The sequence below is a fragment of the Chenopodium quinoa genome, unplaced genomic scaffold, assembly GCF_001683475.1.
Source record: "Chenopodium quinoa cultivar QQ74 unplaced genomic scaffold, ASM168347v1, whole genome shotgun sequence".
Classification (NCBI taxonomy): domain Eukaryota; kingdom Viridiplantae; phylum Streptophyta; class Magnoliopsida; order Caryophyllales; family Amaranthaceae; genus Chenopodium; species Chenopodium quinoa.
The window spans coordinates 557,106-574,288 of record NW_018745275.1 but is presented as its reverse complement, the minus strand read 5'-3'; the positions used below and the strand labels follow the sequence as shown (position 1 = coordinate 574,288).

General features: G+C 43.4%; 1 protein-coding gene across 4 annotated transcripts; it reads left to right on the top strand.

The window, feature by feature from the left end:
* Positions 1-498: 498 nt before the first annotated feature.
* LOC110711433 (putative uncharacterized protein DDB_G0274435) lies at positions 499-16,665 on the top strand. 4 transcript variants are annotated; one of them, XR_002509355.1, is made up of 4 exons: positions 520-1,087; positions 3,386-3,462; positions 14,636-14,706; positions 15,626-16,665. XR_002509355.1 is itself a non-coding variant. In XM_021889812.1 (3 exons), the coding sequence occupies exon 3, from the start codon at positions 5,448-5,450 to the stop codon at positions 6,198-6,200; it is 753 nt and encodes a 250-aa protein (XP_021745504.1). In that variant the 5' UTR covers positions 499-1,087; positions 4,819-4,931; positions 5,015-5,447; the 3' UTR covers positions 6,201-7,164. The 4 variants fall into 4 exon arrangements, 1 of the variants encoding a protein (XP_021745504.1); XR_002509354.1 differs by lacking the exon at positions 3,386-3,462 and having other exon boundaries at positions 574-748; positions 829-1,087; positions 15,626-16,663; XM_021889812.1 differs by lacking the exons at positions 3,386-3,462; positions 14,636-14,706; positions 15,626-16,665 and adding exons at positions 4,819-4,931; positions 5,015-7,164 and having other exon boundaries at positions 499-1,087.
* The last annotated feature ends 518 nt before the right edge of the window (positions 16,666-17,183 follow it).

The window sequence follows — 17,183 nt, the reverse complement described above, 5'->3', positions numbered from 1 at the left end:
TTTGTTTCAAAACACATACTGTTCATTCTAAGTGTCGTCATTATAGTGGTTCAAATTTTGTGCCACCTCCTTATGTAGGTGATGGTGTTGCTCGATATGTGTTGTATGATCTTGCTAAGCCACAGGTTCCCTCTTCGCTTGCAATTGTTGGACATGTTGATGGTCCGGTGCTTGACCACCCTTGTAATTTTGATGTGGCTCTCCTTGATCGATTATTTTCTAAGGGGTAGATTACGCACTGTGATGTCCATTCCTCCCAAGTGTTATCTAGGGTTTTCTCAGGTTTTGAAGAGCGCTCTGGATAAAGTTGTTTGCAATCCTTACGACATCTCTAGTTAGGTTTCTTTGCTTGTGGTGCCTATTTGTACCCTTAAATCCTTTCTCCCTCGGAGTAATCTTGAGTGTAAATCAGTACTACAAAAATGGTCAAAGAGACCTATGATAAAAGACCTGTTGGCTAATACAACAGGTCTCTTTGACATAAGAGATTTGATATTAGAGATAACAGGTCTCTAATGTGTCAAAGGGCCCACATAGAAGATTGATTTTGAAAAATAAAAAATTAGATCTATTTTTCACGGACTCACGCTCATTCCTCTCTCTCAGTCTCTCTTCTCCCAGAAACCAGAAGGCCAGAACACAATTACACAAACATGTTTCCTCTTTTTTTTCTCCATTGAAGCGTACTCGAAAATCTCCATTGAAGGGGCTTCAAAGCTTTCTCTCCTCCACTGAAGCAGTCTCAAAAGTTAGATCTTCTTTTTTCTGTAATTATTGACCTAATTTAGCATTCATCTTGTTAGATTTATCACTATATACTCAATTTAGGGTTTTTCGAAGTTGGATAATTCCTTCTCCAAAATCAATCAGCAAAAATGGCCGGCAAAGATGGCGCCACTGGTAAGAGCACCGGTGGAAGGGGCCAGCGAAAGAGCGGTGTTAAGTCGGTTTCTCGGTCCTCCAAGGCTGGCCTTCAGTTTCCTGTTGGTCGTATTGCTCGCTTCCTGAAGAAGAGTCGTTATGCTCAGAGAGTTGGCTTAGTTCTCCTGTCTATCTTTCTGCTGTCCTTGAGTATCTCGCTGCCGAGGTACCATTTTCTCGGTCAAATTTTTTTTTTGAATTTATTTGTAAGTTTCTGGTGATTTGATTTCATATTTTCATGTTTTAATTACTTTAAGTTCTTCTGGTTCAGTAATTGGTATTTATTTCTGGATTTTTTTTCTTCTTCACATTTTTGTTTCCTGAAATTTCACTTTTTTGAGGGTTTTATTGTGGTGCTTTTTCAAATTGTGATTATCATTTGAGATAATATGGTTTTATACTTCTCATCTTCTGGTTGTTTAAGTTATGCTTAAGACTTGTTTATTGAGTTTAGGGGTTGTTTAAAGGGTGATTTTGGATTGTTGTTCTTGATAGTGTATGATTGGATTCGGGTTAAGCTTTGTTGATTGTTTGTATGTTTTGGTTGGTTTGATTTTGATGCCATGTTAAGAAATGTAGTTTGGGAGATTCAATTTTATATGATTTAATTGGAGATTGCAGCTTGATTGAAGAACATGTTGAGAACATAAAGGTTTTGAGATTTTTAAGTATGGGAAGTGATAAGGTTAATGAAGTATAATAAAGTTTTGGTTTTGATTAATGGCTATTGCAGAAGGTGAGTTTTGGAAGAGTTACAATTTCCTAGTATGCTCCTTCCTTTGCCTGTACCTGCACAAATAACGGAGACTCCGGCTGGGGGGTGGGAGTTCCGCCTCCGAAGATTAAGTTAGAATCTTTCTGAAGAGGAAATAAGAACAATAAATGCTTCTCGATTGGAGAGCGTTTTCAATGGGTTTTGTGTTTGGTTGGTTGTTGGAGTATTTTTTCGATCCCCATATATGAGGTATGCCCGTACTATTTATAGTAAAGGTGAGTTGTACCTCAATTAGGGTACAATGACACGTGTCGCAAAGGGATTGGGCCTTTGCTGACCGTTGCGAACTTGACACGTGGCAAGCCGTTATAGGGCCACGTGTCTTAGGGGTATTTTTACCCTAAACATCTGCCCCTCACATGTGTGACGTGGCATGTCCACGTGTCGCCTGTGACAAGTGTCAGACGCATGGGAGGAGACAGTTCGTCTTCTTCCCTCCTTTTTTCAAATTTCAAGTTTTTAGGGCAGAAAGCACCGTTTCGCCTTCTGCTCCTCTTCTATAAATGAGAGACTCTCTCTCTCTCCTCCATACTTTACATATTTTTCAAAAAATTTCTGAGAGCTCTAATATCGGCTGCTACTTTCAAGATTTTCTTGCATCCGGCTTTTCAGAAACTTAGACATCCGGCTTCCGGTTGAGTGTACTTCTCTCAATTCCAGCAAGGTACCGGCTATCCCTTTCTTTTTACTTTTAACTTCTGTTATCGAGGACTTTGAATGTTTTACCTCATCCGAGTTGCATGCCTCCTGGGGGGTCTTTAACCCATATCCTAGTACTAAATTATCTCCCTCAGCCGGCATAGCTCCGTCTGGGGGTCTTCAACCTTTAAGAATTATGCATTCAAAACACCCCCATCCGGATTAACACCGCCTGGGAGGTCTCTGACCCATTCCCAAATAGAATTCTCTATCCTTTTAAATAACTAGGCATTCAAAGCACCCCCATCCGGTGATACACCGCCTGGGGTACTTCTGAGCCTGTCAAGAAATGATTTCAAACCCCCAGCTGGTTTAATACCGTTTGGGTCATCATCCTTGGCTTTTCATGACCTTTTAGTGACTAAACTACCTCAGCCGGAGCATCCGCCTTAGTAGTTTTTTTTTTTTTTATTTGCATCCAATGCACCCTCATCCGGTGTTTCATCGTCTGGGGCCTTCTTGAACAAGCTCCTTTAGAGCTGGTCCTACTATATCCCTATCCGGTATTTAACCGTCTGGGGTATCTTTGAATGACCTCAATATTCTTTACAGCGCCTACAGCCGGTACCTATACCAGTTGGGGTGCTTTTTTTTTTTTACAAATGCTTTTCATAGCCCCCATCCGGTCTTACACCGGCTGGGGTACTTCTGACCCAATTCACTTGATACCGTCTGGGGTATCATGGAGTGAACTTTACAATTTAATCTAGCTAGCTTTTACAAATGTGTCATGACCCCCCAACCGGTCTATTACTCCGCATGGGGTTTTTTGAGAGCAACTTGCTTTCTTGAATCATAACTTCCCATCCGGTGTTGCACCGCATGGGGTCCTTTTGAACCCACCCACTGAATACCATCTGGGATATCTTGGGATGAACTTCGCACATTTGTTTAGTCGGTCGTCTAGCTACCACAGGCAGATAACTCCGTCTGTGGTATCTTTGAATGAGTTTATGGATAACCGGCTAACTTGTGCTTTTGTCTTTTCAGCTTTTAACACATTCGTGGAGTTCTCCGCCTGAGGTGACTTCAAGCCCATTTCCACATACCAAGCTTCATATTCTAAGGTACCGTCTGTATCCTTAGTAATTCTTTTCCCTTTATTTTCCGACTGTGCATATAGAGTTAGGACATGGACTCCACCAATATAAACACGGCACAGCCTACGACAGTGGTCAGCCGGTCACCGGGGATGGTTGAGTCTAGGACTGAGACTGCCGTTTGGGGGTGCTTGGGACAACCTTCACCTACTTCGAATCCGACCGTTTCTGTTCATGTGCAGGACAGAATGGCCCGGACTAGATGGACAGTAGTAGATCCTGATTACAAGTCCGATGAAGCAGTCGTTGAGCCGGTTGGCCCTTTAAATGAAGATCAGATGGAGGAACCATCTGAGGGGGTTCCAAATGAGATTACCCCGCATGACTCCCCGGGTGAACCTAGCACACCGGGTGATAGCATATTGGGCAGTTCTGGTTCTAATGCCGAGGAATCCGGCGAAGGATCAGATGACGAGGGGTCCGGCTCTGATGAGGAGTCTCCTGGAATGGCTGCCCGTATTGATGAGGAAGCCTATAAGTGGCCAGCTGCAGGCGACCCTACCGACATAACCATGTCCGCCAGGGATGTGGTTACTCTAAACGCAACACTACTTGCTTTCTTGGAGAAGAAGCCGGTATGGGAGGACTGGGAAGTGGTTGTACCGCCTGTAGAGGCAAGCGTCGTTTGGACCGACAATTTGGACAATGCCGACAACTACTTCGGCTGCTACGAGGCGGCATTCACAGCCGGCCTCCGGTTCCCCCTTCATCACTGCATAAAAGTCATACTAAGGGGGTATGACTTGGGTGTATGGCAATTGACCCCAACTCATGGGTCAACATTCTTGGATACATTGCCGCCTACGAGATGCAAGAGGTCAAACCAAGCTGGGAAGCCTTTGCACACATGCATTATCTCAGCAGGGCGCCGGGTGGGTGGAATGCATGGTATACTCTAACCACACACCCGGAATATATGATGACGTTGGACAAACCATCCAAATGGAGTAGGTGGAAGAGAAAATTTTATGCCGTCTCTTCACCATCTCCTCAACTTAATCGCCGGCTGCGTAGATACTATAAATATCCAGCTTTGCTTGGTAGGAAGTGTACTCTGCCTAGAGTGCTAAGCGAGGCATGGGACCAAATCATGGAGAAGGGTCTCTTCAAAAAGACAACCCTCCGCCTGGATGATGGAAGCGAGATAATAGTTCCTCAATTCTGGGTGCCCCACCAGAACTGGTTCAAGGATGAGGCGTTTCTCTCCGCCTGTAACCTTAGCACCATGTTCCCTAAGAGTAGGTTTTTATTATTCACTGGCCTTTGCCTCTTGACATTGGCACTTTATACTGCATCTTAACCATTCTTCTTTTGTTTTTGCAGAAGTAGCGATGGAGAAGCTACCCAAAGAAAAGACACCAGCTACCTAAGCCGCTCTGCTCCGGAAGGAGCAAATTGAGAAGAAAAAGTCGCACCTGGCGGCTAAAGACGGCGGGGTAACATTTATTTCATCTACTTCACCGGTTATAGCATTTGTATGCTGTGTTGACATTAACCAGTTGGTTTTGTATATTTGCAGGCCGGGAACAAAGTCGTTCCTCGCTCCTTGTCTAAGATGGTCAAGAGACCGGCGGGGGACATTCCTCTGCCTACTGCAAAGGCACTAAAGATGTCGGTTCCTTCGCCGGCTAAATCTATTCCAAAACCGCCTGCAGGAGGCAGGCCCACCACTGCAGGCAAGAGCCTTAGTGGAATTGTTCCTACCATAGAAGTGGTGGATGAGGGTTTAAAGGAGCCGGAGACTCCGGCTGGCCAGACTCAAACGGGTACTGGCTCAAACGCGGCTGGGGGTGATACTACCCCACAGTCCGACAAAGGTATTACTTTTGCCTTTGATCCCCCCTGGCCGCTTGGGCCTATGTGAGTAAAGACCCAAGCTTGCCAATCCATGGATTCTTCTAGCAGCCGAGAAAGAGGCTGTGCCGGCTGTGCATACAATCAACATTGACCGGATGCATCACCTTCTTGTACTTTCTTTGTTTGCCGCTTTAGTTGTTTTTTACAATATAATTATAACATTCCTCTACCGGCTGATATCACAGGTGATGCTGAGAGTTGACGGTCTTCAAGTCCCCTTGCGCAAGAAGCAAGAGGAGGTAAGGGATGCCCAGAGACGGGCATCCGAGCTCATTGATGTTTCCCAATATAATGCCATTAGATATGACATGGAAACTAAACGGCGAGAGTTGGAACAGGAGGAATTGCCGAAGAAAACTATTGAGGCTGCTGAGGCGGAAAAGGCGAGAGTGGATGAGCTAGATCTGAAGGTCAAAAATCTCCAAGCCGATCTCAAGGCTTTGGAAGGAGCTGACAAGGAAAACGCCGACCTTCGCTCTGACAACAGCCGGCTCAAAAATGAACTTGCTTCTAGTCAGGCGGCTCATAAAGAAGAGCTTGAAAAAGAACAACGCCGCCTGATTGCTGAGAACGAGACCGACAATGAGGAGCGCATGAAGCTTGCCTGGGGGCTCAAACACCCGGACTATGACTACGAATTCTTCGACCTTAGGTATGAGTATACCTCAGAGGTATATGATGCCAAGGTCCTTGGCCTGGACCCGCCTGCTTCCTTCGATGAGTGGGCCGATTTGGTCGAAGAAGAGCAGCAAGAGGGTGAGCAGCAGGCGCACACTCAAGAGTCGGCTTGGGAGCAAGTGCAGGAGCAGCAACAACAAGAGCAACAGCAGCAGCAGCAGCAGCAATGAAATTTTTTATTTTTTTTAACTTCTTTTACCGGCCTACGTGTCGTGTGCATCAATGTACTTTTCCTCGGACAAGGGTCCGGTTAACATTTATTAATTCTAATCTATTTACCCGACTCAGTCGGTTTTGCTTTCTACATATACTTGCACCATTAAGTATTTTTTGCACTATTTTTACAAGTATTACAAGTATTTGTCTGTTTTCATTCCGGATGATACAACCGAACGCAAATAGAGTGTCTGTTTGTTTATTCCAACGGTAAACAAGCAACCGTCCTATTTTCTGCCGGATAAGGTATCAAACTATTCATCTATCTCATATCGGCTAATACAACAAAAACTCAAATAGAATGGTTGTTTATTTATCAACAGTAAACGAGCAGCCGTTCGATTTTCAGCCGGATGGGATAATAAACTTAGATGTCTTAATATACCGGCTAATATAATTAAAAAACCCCCGAAATGGCTGAATAATTTACACCAACGATAAACAAGCAGCCGTTTCATAGGCAGCCAGTTTCAGAGGCAACCGGATAGGTAATGATCATTGATCTACAATATACCGGCTGGTACAATAAAAATGCCCCTGAAATGGTTGTTTGTTTACTTCACTGGTAAACAAGCAACCGTTTCATAGGCAACCGGATGGGTGGTATAACCGTCTGGGTATCCTTTGGATAAGGCCCGGTTGTCCTAACCCATATTATACTTGGAGTAACATCATTCTTTTAAATGTGTGTATCCGGAATACCTAACCGTGTGCAATGCTTTGCTGCAAAAACCGGTTGGTGTTTTTACTAGGATTTTGATTTTGCCGCATGGACCATTCTTGAGTCTATGCCGGCTGAATCCTAGATGTAATGGATCATTTCAAACGGTTGTTTGTTACTTACAATGATGTGTCAGTAATGCCGTTAGAGTTTTATGACCGCCAGGACAATGTACCACCCGGAAGGGAGCTGTCCTCTTCGACGATTACACCCGGATGGGTGTCGCCAGATGACTGCTCTTTTTGGAGCAGTGATTTTTAATAAGTGTTCTTCCGTCTGTGTTTTTGCACTAGACAGGTGCTAATACAATTTGGATGAATGGAAATTATATACTTTCACATTTCAATACTATTTACAAAAATTACAAATTCCTTAGAAGTAGTACTTTTTCAAGTTATCTACGTTCCAGGTACGAGGAAACTGCATTCCGTCTTGTGTTTCCAGGCGGTAAGTGCCATTTCTAACTTCTTCAAAAACCTGGTAGGGTCCTTCTCCATTGGGAGTTAACTTCCCTTGCTCATTCGCCCTACCGGTGTTTCAAGCTTACGCAGTACAAAATCTCCTACTTTAAGGGGTCTTTTGCACACCCTTTTATTGTAAGCTCTCTTCATTCTCAGACGGTAGATCTCGTGAAGTAAGGCGGCATTGCCCCTTTTTCAGGAAGAGAATCTAAAGCCAGACGCATGGCCTCCCAATTTGCGTCTTCGTCATATAGCATGATTCGAAGTGTTGGTTCATACAATTCAATGGGAAGCACCACCTCTGTGCCGTATGCCATAAGAAATGGGGTTTCACCGGTTGACCCCTTCTCAGTCGTTCTGATAGACCAAAGAACATGGGTCAACTCCTCTGCCCAAAGACCGCCTGCTTTTTCAATCTTTTTCTTGATTCCGCCTAAGATGAGCTTGTTAAAAGCTTCTACTTGACCGTTTTCCTGGGGACGGCCTACGGATGCAAAATAATGTGAAATTCCTTGGTCTTGCAACAAAGTTTTGAGGACAGGCGTTTCGAATTGCGGACCATTATCAAAGACCATTGACATAGGAACACCGAACCGGGTGATGACATTTTTCCAAATGAAGGAGATGACATACTTAGTTTTGATGCCCTCTACCGCTTCTGCCTCAACCCACTTTGTGAAGTAATCAAAGGCTACTAAAATGTATCTTCTGCCGCCTGGGGAAGGTGTGTATGGCCCCAAAATATCCATGCCCCATTTGGCAAACGGAATAGGGCTGTAGATGGTCGTTAGGTCGGTAGCCGGCTGACGGATTAGCCGGCCAAACCTCTGACATTTGTCACATCTCTTTACCAAATTGAGTGCATCTGCCTCAAGGGTTTGCCAAAAGTATCCTTGCCGCCTGGTTTTCTTTGCAAGAATCTTGCCGCCTATGTGTGATCCACAGAAGCCGTCATGAAGGTCTTCTAGCACTTCCTTTCCCCTTTCTGGGGTTACACACTTGAATAACGGCTGTAGGTAACCCTTTCGGAAGAGTTCACCCTTATGCATGACAAAACTTAATGCTCGTCTCTTGAGAGCAGCAGCTTCTGAAGAGACACCAGGCAAAGTGCCGTCTACCAAGTAGTCTCGGATGGGATCCATCCAAGTAGCGCTTCGATCCAGAATTCCAATGTGATCATGCTCAATGTTTTTCTTTTTCATGACTTCCCAGAAGACTAACTTAGGCGTATCACAAGTGGCGAATGACGCCAGTTTAGATTATGCATCCGCCTGATTATTCTCAGACCTGGGAACTTGACTTAAATTAATTTCGTCAAATGGCCCGGCTTCTTCCTTAACCACCTGAAGATACTTAATCATGACCGGATGGGTGGCTTCATAGTCACCATGGTATTGGCTAACGATGAGTTGAGAATCAGAACAGGCATTCACCCTCCTTTCCCCGGCTGCCTTACACATGCAGATACCGGCTAGCAGGGCCTCGTACTCTACTTCATTATTTGAAGCTTGAAACTTGAATCGTAGAGCATACTTGTATTTGTCCCCTTCTGGGGAATGACAAATTACGCCTGCCCCACAACCGTTCATAGTAGAGCTCCCGTCTACGTACACTTTCCAAACTTGATTAGTATTATCCGGCTGTACCGGCCTTGTCATTTCAACAATGAAGTCGGAAAACGCCTGACCCTTCACTTCCCGCCTAGGTTCGAAAGTGATTTCCAGGCTTTGAATCTCTACGGCCCATTTAATCATTCTGTCGGATGACTCTAAAGTGGTCATAGGCTGTTTGAGCGGCTGATCAGTATAGATGGTCACCAGATGAGCCAGGAAAGTGATTTCCAGGCTTTGAATCTCTACGGCCCATTTAATATTCCTGCTTGACTGCTTTGTACAAGGCTAGACCAAATTATTCAATCATGGGATAGCGAAGTTCAGCGTTCCGGAGGACATGGCTTATGAAGTAGACCGGGAGCTGGTTGTCGTCTCTCTCAGCAAGGAGAACGACACTTAGGGAATGATCTGAGACGGCTAAGTAAATATAAAGTGCCTCCTGGGGTAGGGGACTCACTAATCTTGGAAAACAATGCAAGTGTTGTTTTAGCCTCTAAAATGCCGCCTCAGCCTCTTCACCCCATTCAAATCTTGACCTCTTTTTGATTGCTTGAAAAAAGTAGAGCCACTTGTCACCTGACCGGCTGAGGAATCTCCCCAATGCCGCCAGGCAACCGGTAAGCTTTTGATCCTCCCTAACGGTACGAGGTGACTGCATGTCAATCACCGCCTGTACTTTGGCCGGATTCGCCTCTATGCCCCTCTGGTCAATCTAAAATCCGAGAAACTTCCCAGACTTAACACCAAAGACGCACTTTTTTGGGTTAAGCATGACTTTATGCCGCCTGAGGGTGGTGAAGGTTTCTCGGAGGTCTGCTAGATGATCCGCCTGCCACTTGGACTTGACTATCATGTCATCAATATATGCCTCAACATTTCTCCCAATCTGATCATAAAAGACCGAGTTTATCATTCGTTGGAAGGTAGCAGGCGCATTCTTCAACCCAAACGGCATCACCGTGTAATAATATAACCCTTGATCTTTGACGAAAGCCGTATTTTCTTGATCTTTCTTCCACAAGGGTATCTGATGGAAGCCGGAGTAGGCATCCATAAAACTCATCAGAGCATGACCGGCTGTAGAGTCGACCAGGTGGTCGATCTTTGGAAGCGGTTAACTATCTTTCGGACAAGCTTTGTGTAAGTCCGTGTAATCTACACACATCCGCCAGGTACCATTCGGCTTTTTCACAAGGACAACATTGGCTACTCAATCCGGGTAGAAGCATTGCCGAATGAACCCGGCATCTAAGAGTTTCTTGACCTCAGCTGCTGCCGCCTGAGACCTTTCCTCGCCATGGTTCCTTTTCTTCTGCCTGACCGGCTTTTTCTTAGGGTCCACGGCGAGTTTATGAACAGCAAGGTCCGGACACACTCCCGACATTTCTTCTACTTCAAAGGCAAACACATCTTTTAATTCTCTCAGCAATCGAAGCAGATTGATTCCTAAGTTGTCAAATGCAACCGTCCCAACTTTGACGGTTCTATCTGGCCGGCTGTCTTCTAGGATAATGTCAATGATTTCCCCTGACAGTGATTGCTATTGCTTCTCTTTGACGAGGGGCCAGTAGCTGGTCCGCCTTTGTCTTTTTATCGGCTGCCTTAGTAGCCGGTAATTCTTGATCACACTCGTGAAGTTCAACAACTTCTTTGTCTTGACCGTCTGTGACCAATGTGGGTTTGACGTCCGAGAGGTAACACTCTCTCTCCGTCTTCTAGTTCCCACTTAAGGAGCCGACTGTGCCATCATCCCTCTCAAATTTAATCAACATTAGAGACGGGATGATCACAGCCTTTGAAATGTTAAGGGTTGGGCGGCCAATGATCAGGTGGTAGGCCGTCAGTTCCCCTACAACAAGAAATTTGACGACCATGTTCCGGGCCTCCCCCTTCTCTCCAAACCGGATGGGTAGGTCAACCATGCCCACCGGATGTACTACTCCTCCCCCAAAACCAACAAGAGGATATGGGGCCGGATACATGCTACTTGGCTTATATTTGAGTTTTTCCAAGCACCGGTAGCTTATGAGATCGGATGAGCTCCCGGTATCAATTAAGATCCGGCCAACTCGTTAATTGGCGATATTACATTCGATGACTATTGGGTCATCGTGGGGCCGCCTGACCTCTCCTCTATCTTTTTCGGAGATATGGACCTCCGGGAATGAATTAGTAGGCGACTGGCCCTCATCCACTGAATTGACCAGCTTCCTAATGTTATCCTTAGTGCCCCGGATAGTAGGCCCGCCGCCCTCAAATCCACCGGCTATGGTTAGGATGGTATCCTCATCCGTATCATATTGATTTGCCGGTGTCTTTGAACGTATCCTCATCCGTATCAGATAGATAGGTTTTTAGAGCACCCTCATCAGCGAGACGGTCAAAGAGCCGCCTAAGGCTAAAACAGCCCTCAGTATCATGGCCTATTTCTTCATGAAACAGGCAATATTTGATCTTATCCCGGCTGCTCACGGAACTCTTCATTGGTGCCGGTTTTCCAAGATTCAACCGGTTTTTAACTTCCTTGAGAATGGATGCGCAATCCTTGGTGAATTCGTACTTTGGAACATACGAATCCGACCTCTTTCTCTTTTGGAATTGTTGTCCGGGTGGCTGTGCCGCCCAGACCTCAATCCGCTTCTTTTCTTCCCTTTTGGCCGGCTGGGTAGGCCGACTCTCTCTTTTATCGGATCTTTTGTAATCCGTTGGGAGTTTAATGGCGCAGAGTTCTACTGCTTGGATATAAGCCTCCGCCTTCATTAGTGCCTCGTGAAGAGTAGAGACTCTCTTTCTAACCAGGTCAAACTTAAAAGTTGGCCCGTCTTTTAGGCCTTTACAGAAATCAGTATAGGCAACCTCATCAGATAACCCCTGGATTTGGATCCTCATCAGGTTAAACCGCGTGACATATGATCGGAGCCCTTCCTTATCTCCCTGCTGTATTGCCCCCAGATCAAGGCCTATTTTCTTAGCAGGGATATTTATAGAGAAATTGGATGTGAACCAGTATGCCAACGTTCTAAAGTTATTGATACATCCGGCAGGTAAGTTACCAAACCAACGTTGAGCAATCCCTTTCAACGTTGCCGCGAAGCACCTACACCATGAGGCATCATCTAAACCCTGTAGATACATCAGGTTGGTGTATGCCATGAGGTGATCTTCCGGGTTGGTGGTACCGTCATAGGCACCAACCAACACGTTTGTTATTTTTGACGGCTGGGCCATCTCAGTGACTTCCCTAGAAAACGTCGTTGGCTGTTCCCCAAGGTTGAGCAGCCGGAGCTACCAAACCATAGGCTGGACAAGCGGCTGCTGCTGACCCCCGAAAAGACCCGGCTGCGAGTAAGGAGATCCAAAAGGCGTGTATGGTGTCCCATGTAATGCCGATTGGATGATATGAGGGCCGGATCGAGCGAAAACCTCGCTCGTCCGGCTGTCATTGCTTGTTCTCGAGTGCCTCCCTAATGTGACATGGAAGCTGTCTCGAAAAGTCGACGTTGATGGCGACTCGGAGCGCTGCTGAGTCTTTTTATCCTGAATGAGCGTCCGAGCATCAGAATAGACTTTCTTTGTTCCATCCGGCTGTATGTGCCGAACGGGTTTTCTGGCTCCCTCCAGGGGAGTGTGAATTTTTGAGAAATCAATGGGCCTAGCCTGCACCTTTGACTTCGGGTGTGGGGTAGATGCTCTACGCTTCACTGTCTTGGCCGTATTTTTTCCAAGACGTCTTTCTTCCGCCTGACCCTTACGGGGGCCGGCTGTGTTATCCAGAAGGCCTTTGATTTCCCCTTTTAAAATTCATCATCATACTCATGAGTTCGTCCTAGAGACTAGGGTGGCCTCTTCTGAAGCAAGAGTTAACCCAAGCGGTCCCCTGGTGGGATGGCTTTGGCCTGCCTGCTGCTCTGCCCGTTCCCTTTTGTCTTTGGAACGAGTATGCTTGGTTCTAAAAGAACCATCGGCGGCTGTGTAAACTTCAACCTCATAGTTGTCGGCTGTATCTTGGTTCGAATGGACCTCAGCCTCACCAGCAAGTTAGCTACCTTTACCCAGCAGTACAGGTTATGAAGTCATCTAGAAATTACTCTCCCCACAGACGGCGGCAGATGTTTGGGGGTTTTTTATGTGTCCTACGGGAGAGTTACAATTTCCTAGTATGCTCTTTCCTTCGCCTGTACCTGCACAAATAACGGAGACTCCGGCTGGGGGGTGGGAGTTTCGCCTCCGAAGATTAAGTTAGAATCTTTCTGAAGAGGAAATAAGAACAATAAATGCTTCTCGATTGGAGAGCGTTTTCAATGGGTTTTGTGTTTGGTTGGTTGTTGGAGTATTTTTTCGATCCCCATAAATGAGGTCTGCCCGTACTATTTATAGTAGGGGAGAGTTGTACCTCAATTAGAGTACAATGACACGTGTCGCAAAGGGATTGGGCCTTTGCTGACCGTTGCGAACTTGACACGTGGCAAGCCATTATAGGGCCACATGTCTTAGGGGTATTTTTACCCTAAACAGTTTGGGTGTAGAATTAAGAGTTGTTGGAGAAGAATTATTTATATGGGCTGGGGAGTGGCTGTCTATTTATCCTTATTTATATGGTTCTATACTTTAACTTTATACTTATATGTCTTAGTAACAAACTAGCAAGAATTATTTAGATTGATTTATCTAATTCAACCTTTAACTTCAATTTCAGAATGAAAAGAATAACACTCGAGATATTTCAAGGTTTTTTACTAAAAAAGTGTCGTCTCTAAATCATCCTCCTCCACAAAATGATATTGTAAATCGTTATCAACACATGAAAACTCGTCCAGAGCAATTGCTAATTTAAATTGCGTATTTTTTTTAGTTGTAATATGAATTTGCATTACTTTATGAAATTAAAATATTATTTTTTTCGGTTAATTTTTACATTGGCTAAGGTATTGAATTATGAAAATGTTAATTTGTGGTTTTCATTATGTTTAACGCCTTGAAATTTGTTTTATAGATTAATTTATGCCAAAAAATAAGTTAATTACTTGCTATTCTTTTGTGTAATTTGCTAGGTTGTGCTGCTAATACTTAACTGCTAACAAACAATGAAACCCATTACTAGTAATTTGGGTTTTTCCTTGCACGCAATTGAAACTTTTTAGATTATTTGAGATTTATATTTTGACCTTGTGTGATAATGGCTCAACTTAACTGCTCTTGAGTCGGTTAAAGTGTTAGTACTTTAGTGTTTGATTTGCAATTGAAACTTTGCAAACTATATAAGCCGTTAAGTTTCGAGTCGAAAGAGCTTGTTCCGGATTTTGATTTGCTACAATGTGTGCTTAGCTCTGAATATTTCTTGAAATTTTTTATTTCCATTTTGAATTGCAAACTTCTTGGCATATATTTATATGATATATGTTATGGTTGAGATCCAATAGGAACCTAATTTCCTGGCCAAAACTTCAATGTGGATTTGTCTTTGGCTTTGTAGTTCTAGATAAGTGAGAACCACTGGTTTAGACCCAAAAATCAGGTGCCACTTATAAAATTTTGTCAGCTTCTAAACGTTTAGGTATATGCATGTTCATGATGTGTTGTATTATTCATTGCAGATCACCATGGGCCAACAAAGGTAAACTGTTGTCAAGAACCAAGGAATCCTACTAATTGGAAGGAAAAACATGTGAGTACCTAATGTGGTGCATTATATATACCTTTACCGTGTTTGTGTAATACCAAGCCTGCAGTGATATTTGAGTGTAGCTGAAATATAAATATTATTATATTATGCTATGTTGCTAGTTCTGCTCTGATTCTTCAGTTTTACATGTTAATTAGTTAATGATAGGATGTTAGCTAATTTTTTAAAAAAATGACTTAACATAGAAGGTATTAGATAAGCTTATATTTAGTTTTGATTTCATTTTGTGGGACAATCAGAATTTATCCTAGCTAGGATTGTAAACTCTTCTTTTTCGCATTGCCACACCGGCACACCTATCCTCTGATAGCCCTCTAGTCTGCTTCTATGTTGTGAACTTGATATCTCTAAACATTTTCTTGAGTTCATTCCCACTTAGGATTAATGTGGGCCCTTGATTTTGTGAAAGCCATGTAAACATTAAAAGTATATGAGGCTTATTCTGGGCTGTTAACTAAAGTTTTCTCATTTTCATGTCTCATTTTTTTGTATTATTCATTAATCCCTAGTTGTTACTAATATGAAAAGTATGTTGACCTACTACACTCTGCGGCCAAGAAATGTGAATTCTGAAGAACTATATGTGTTCTTTTCTCCCTATAAATAAGTCTCTTGAGTCTCTTAGGATATAGCTATTTTAATTAATGTTGATTTTTTGCATTGAAATCTCGGTTATTAAGGAGTAATGTATGCTTACTTTAATGTTAAAAAGAGAATTTTTTGTACTCTTTGTTCTTAGAAAAAAGTAATTGTACTTTGCCTTTACTTACATAAATGCATTTTCATTGTAGAGGTTAGATGATCCAGTATATACTCAGAAATTGAATAATTAGTATCTTACATTTATTAAATTGACAAATTAAGATCGTTTAGTTATGATTTGTATTTTCTTACCTTGCAGTTCTTTCCATCAAGACTTTGTGGGTTATATATGCTCTCAAGCCTTAAAAAGATGATGCTAGTGAAGAGAATGAAGACGTATGGACATTCCTTAATGAGGGGGTTGTCGTAAAATTTTGTACAAAAATGGAGTTTTTGTATAGTGTTTTAGATGGTAAAATGAAAATTAAAATTGAGTCAGTTTCTGATCTGGTTACTGGTGCTGGTTACAAGGTTGTTGTTGTGGGTTGCTACCTCCTGTCCTGCTGTTTCTGGCCTACTGCTGCTATTTTTGCCTGTTTTATGCTTTGATGCTGGATGATGCTGAAGTTGGCAAGCTAGGCTGCTGCTTTAGTTCTGTCAGGAGTTGAAGCTAGTTTTCGGGTGATGGCGTTTGGCTGTTGCTGCTGATTTTGGTGCTGCTGGTTTGTTTGTTGCCTTCTGTGCAGCTGCTGTGATGCGTTGATGCAGCAGGTGTGCTGGCTTCTGCTGTGCTGCTGGTACTTTCTCTGCTCTGCCAGCTGCTGCTGTTTCTGGCTCTGTTTTCTCTGTCAGCTGCTGCTGTGCTGTTCTCTGCCTGGTGCTATGTGCTGCTGGTTCCATTGTTGCTGCTGTCCTGCCAGTTGCAGCTTGTTTCTGCCTGCTGTTTTTTGTTTTCTTTGCTGTTTTTTGTTTCTTGCTTTGCTTGTGCCTGGTTTGGTTTGTTAGCTTGCTTTTGTCCTGTTCCTTTGGTTTTGGGTAATCCTCCTAGAGGGAAGCTCGTTACCATTGAGTTTAGATGGGCCTCTTTTTGGTTCAAGGCTCTTTAGAACCCATCCTAGATGGTGGCCTTTGGGCCTTGGTCTTGGCCGGGGTTTGTGTGCCTTTGGGGCTTTTGGTGTTCTGGAGTTTAGGCCTTAGGGCTGTTTGTATTTTCTTTTGCTGCTTTGCAGCTCCTTTTGGTAATAAAATGTCTATTTACCAAAAAAAAAAAAAAAATTATTGAATGTAATTTTGTTAGTTGACTTGGTTTATTATTAATAAAACTATGTCAATTTTTTTTGGAGTATTAACATGTAGTAGCGGATAAATTAATTTATACAAATACATATACATATAAATATATACAGGTATAGGCGCATAGCCGTATGGGTACATTATAGCACGTGTATTAATAAGCCAAGCCACGTCATCAATATTAGCCAAATTTTATTTTAAAAAAGCAGAGATGAGAGACCTGTTATCATACTTAACAGATCTCTTATATACAACAAAGAGACCTGTTAGGTAAGAAAACAGGTCTCTTTGCCTTCTAAAATTTATAGAGTTTGTACAACGAAAGAGACCTGTTATGTTACTCAATAGGTCTCTTATTTATAAGAGACTTGTTCTCTTTACCAGGTCTCTTTATCAAAGAGACCTGTGAGCTAGAGACCTCCTCTAAAGAGGTCTCTTAGGCCAATTTTAACAGGTCTCTTAGGCTTTTTGTGTAGTAGTGAATCTTACATAAAACATCATAGATAAGAAGAGAGTATCAACAATGCAATTCGATCTTGGGGTTTGTCTGGTAGTAGTATACAGCTTGCGAAGGACACTTTGGC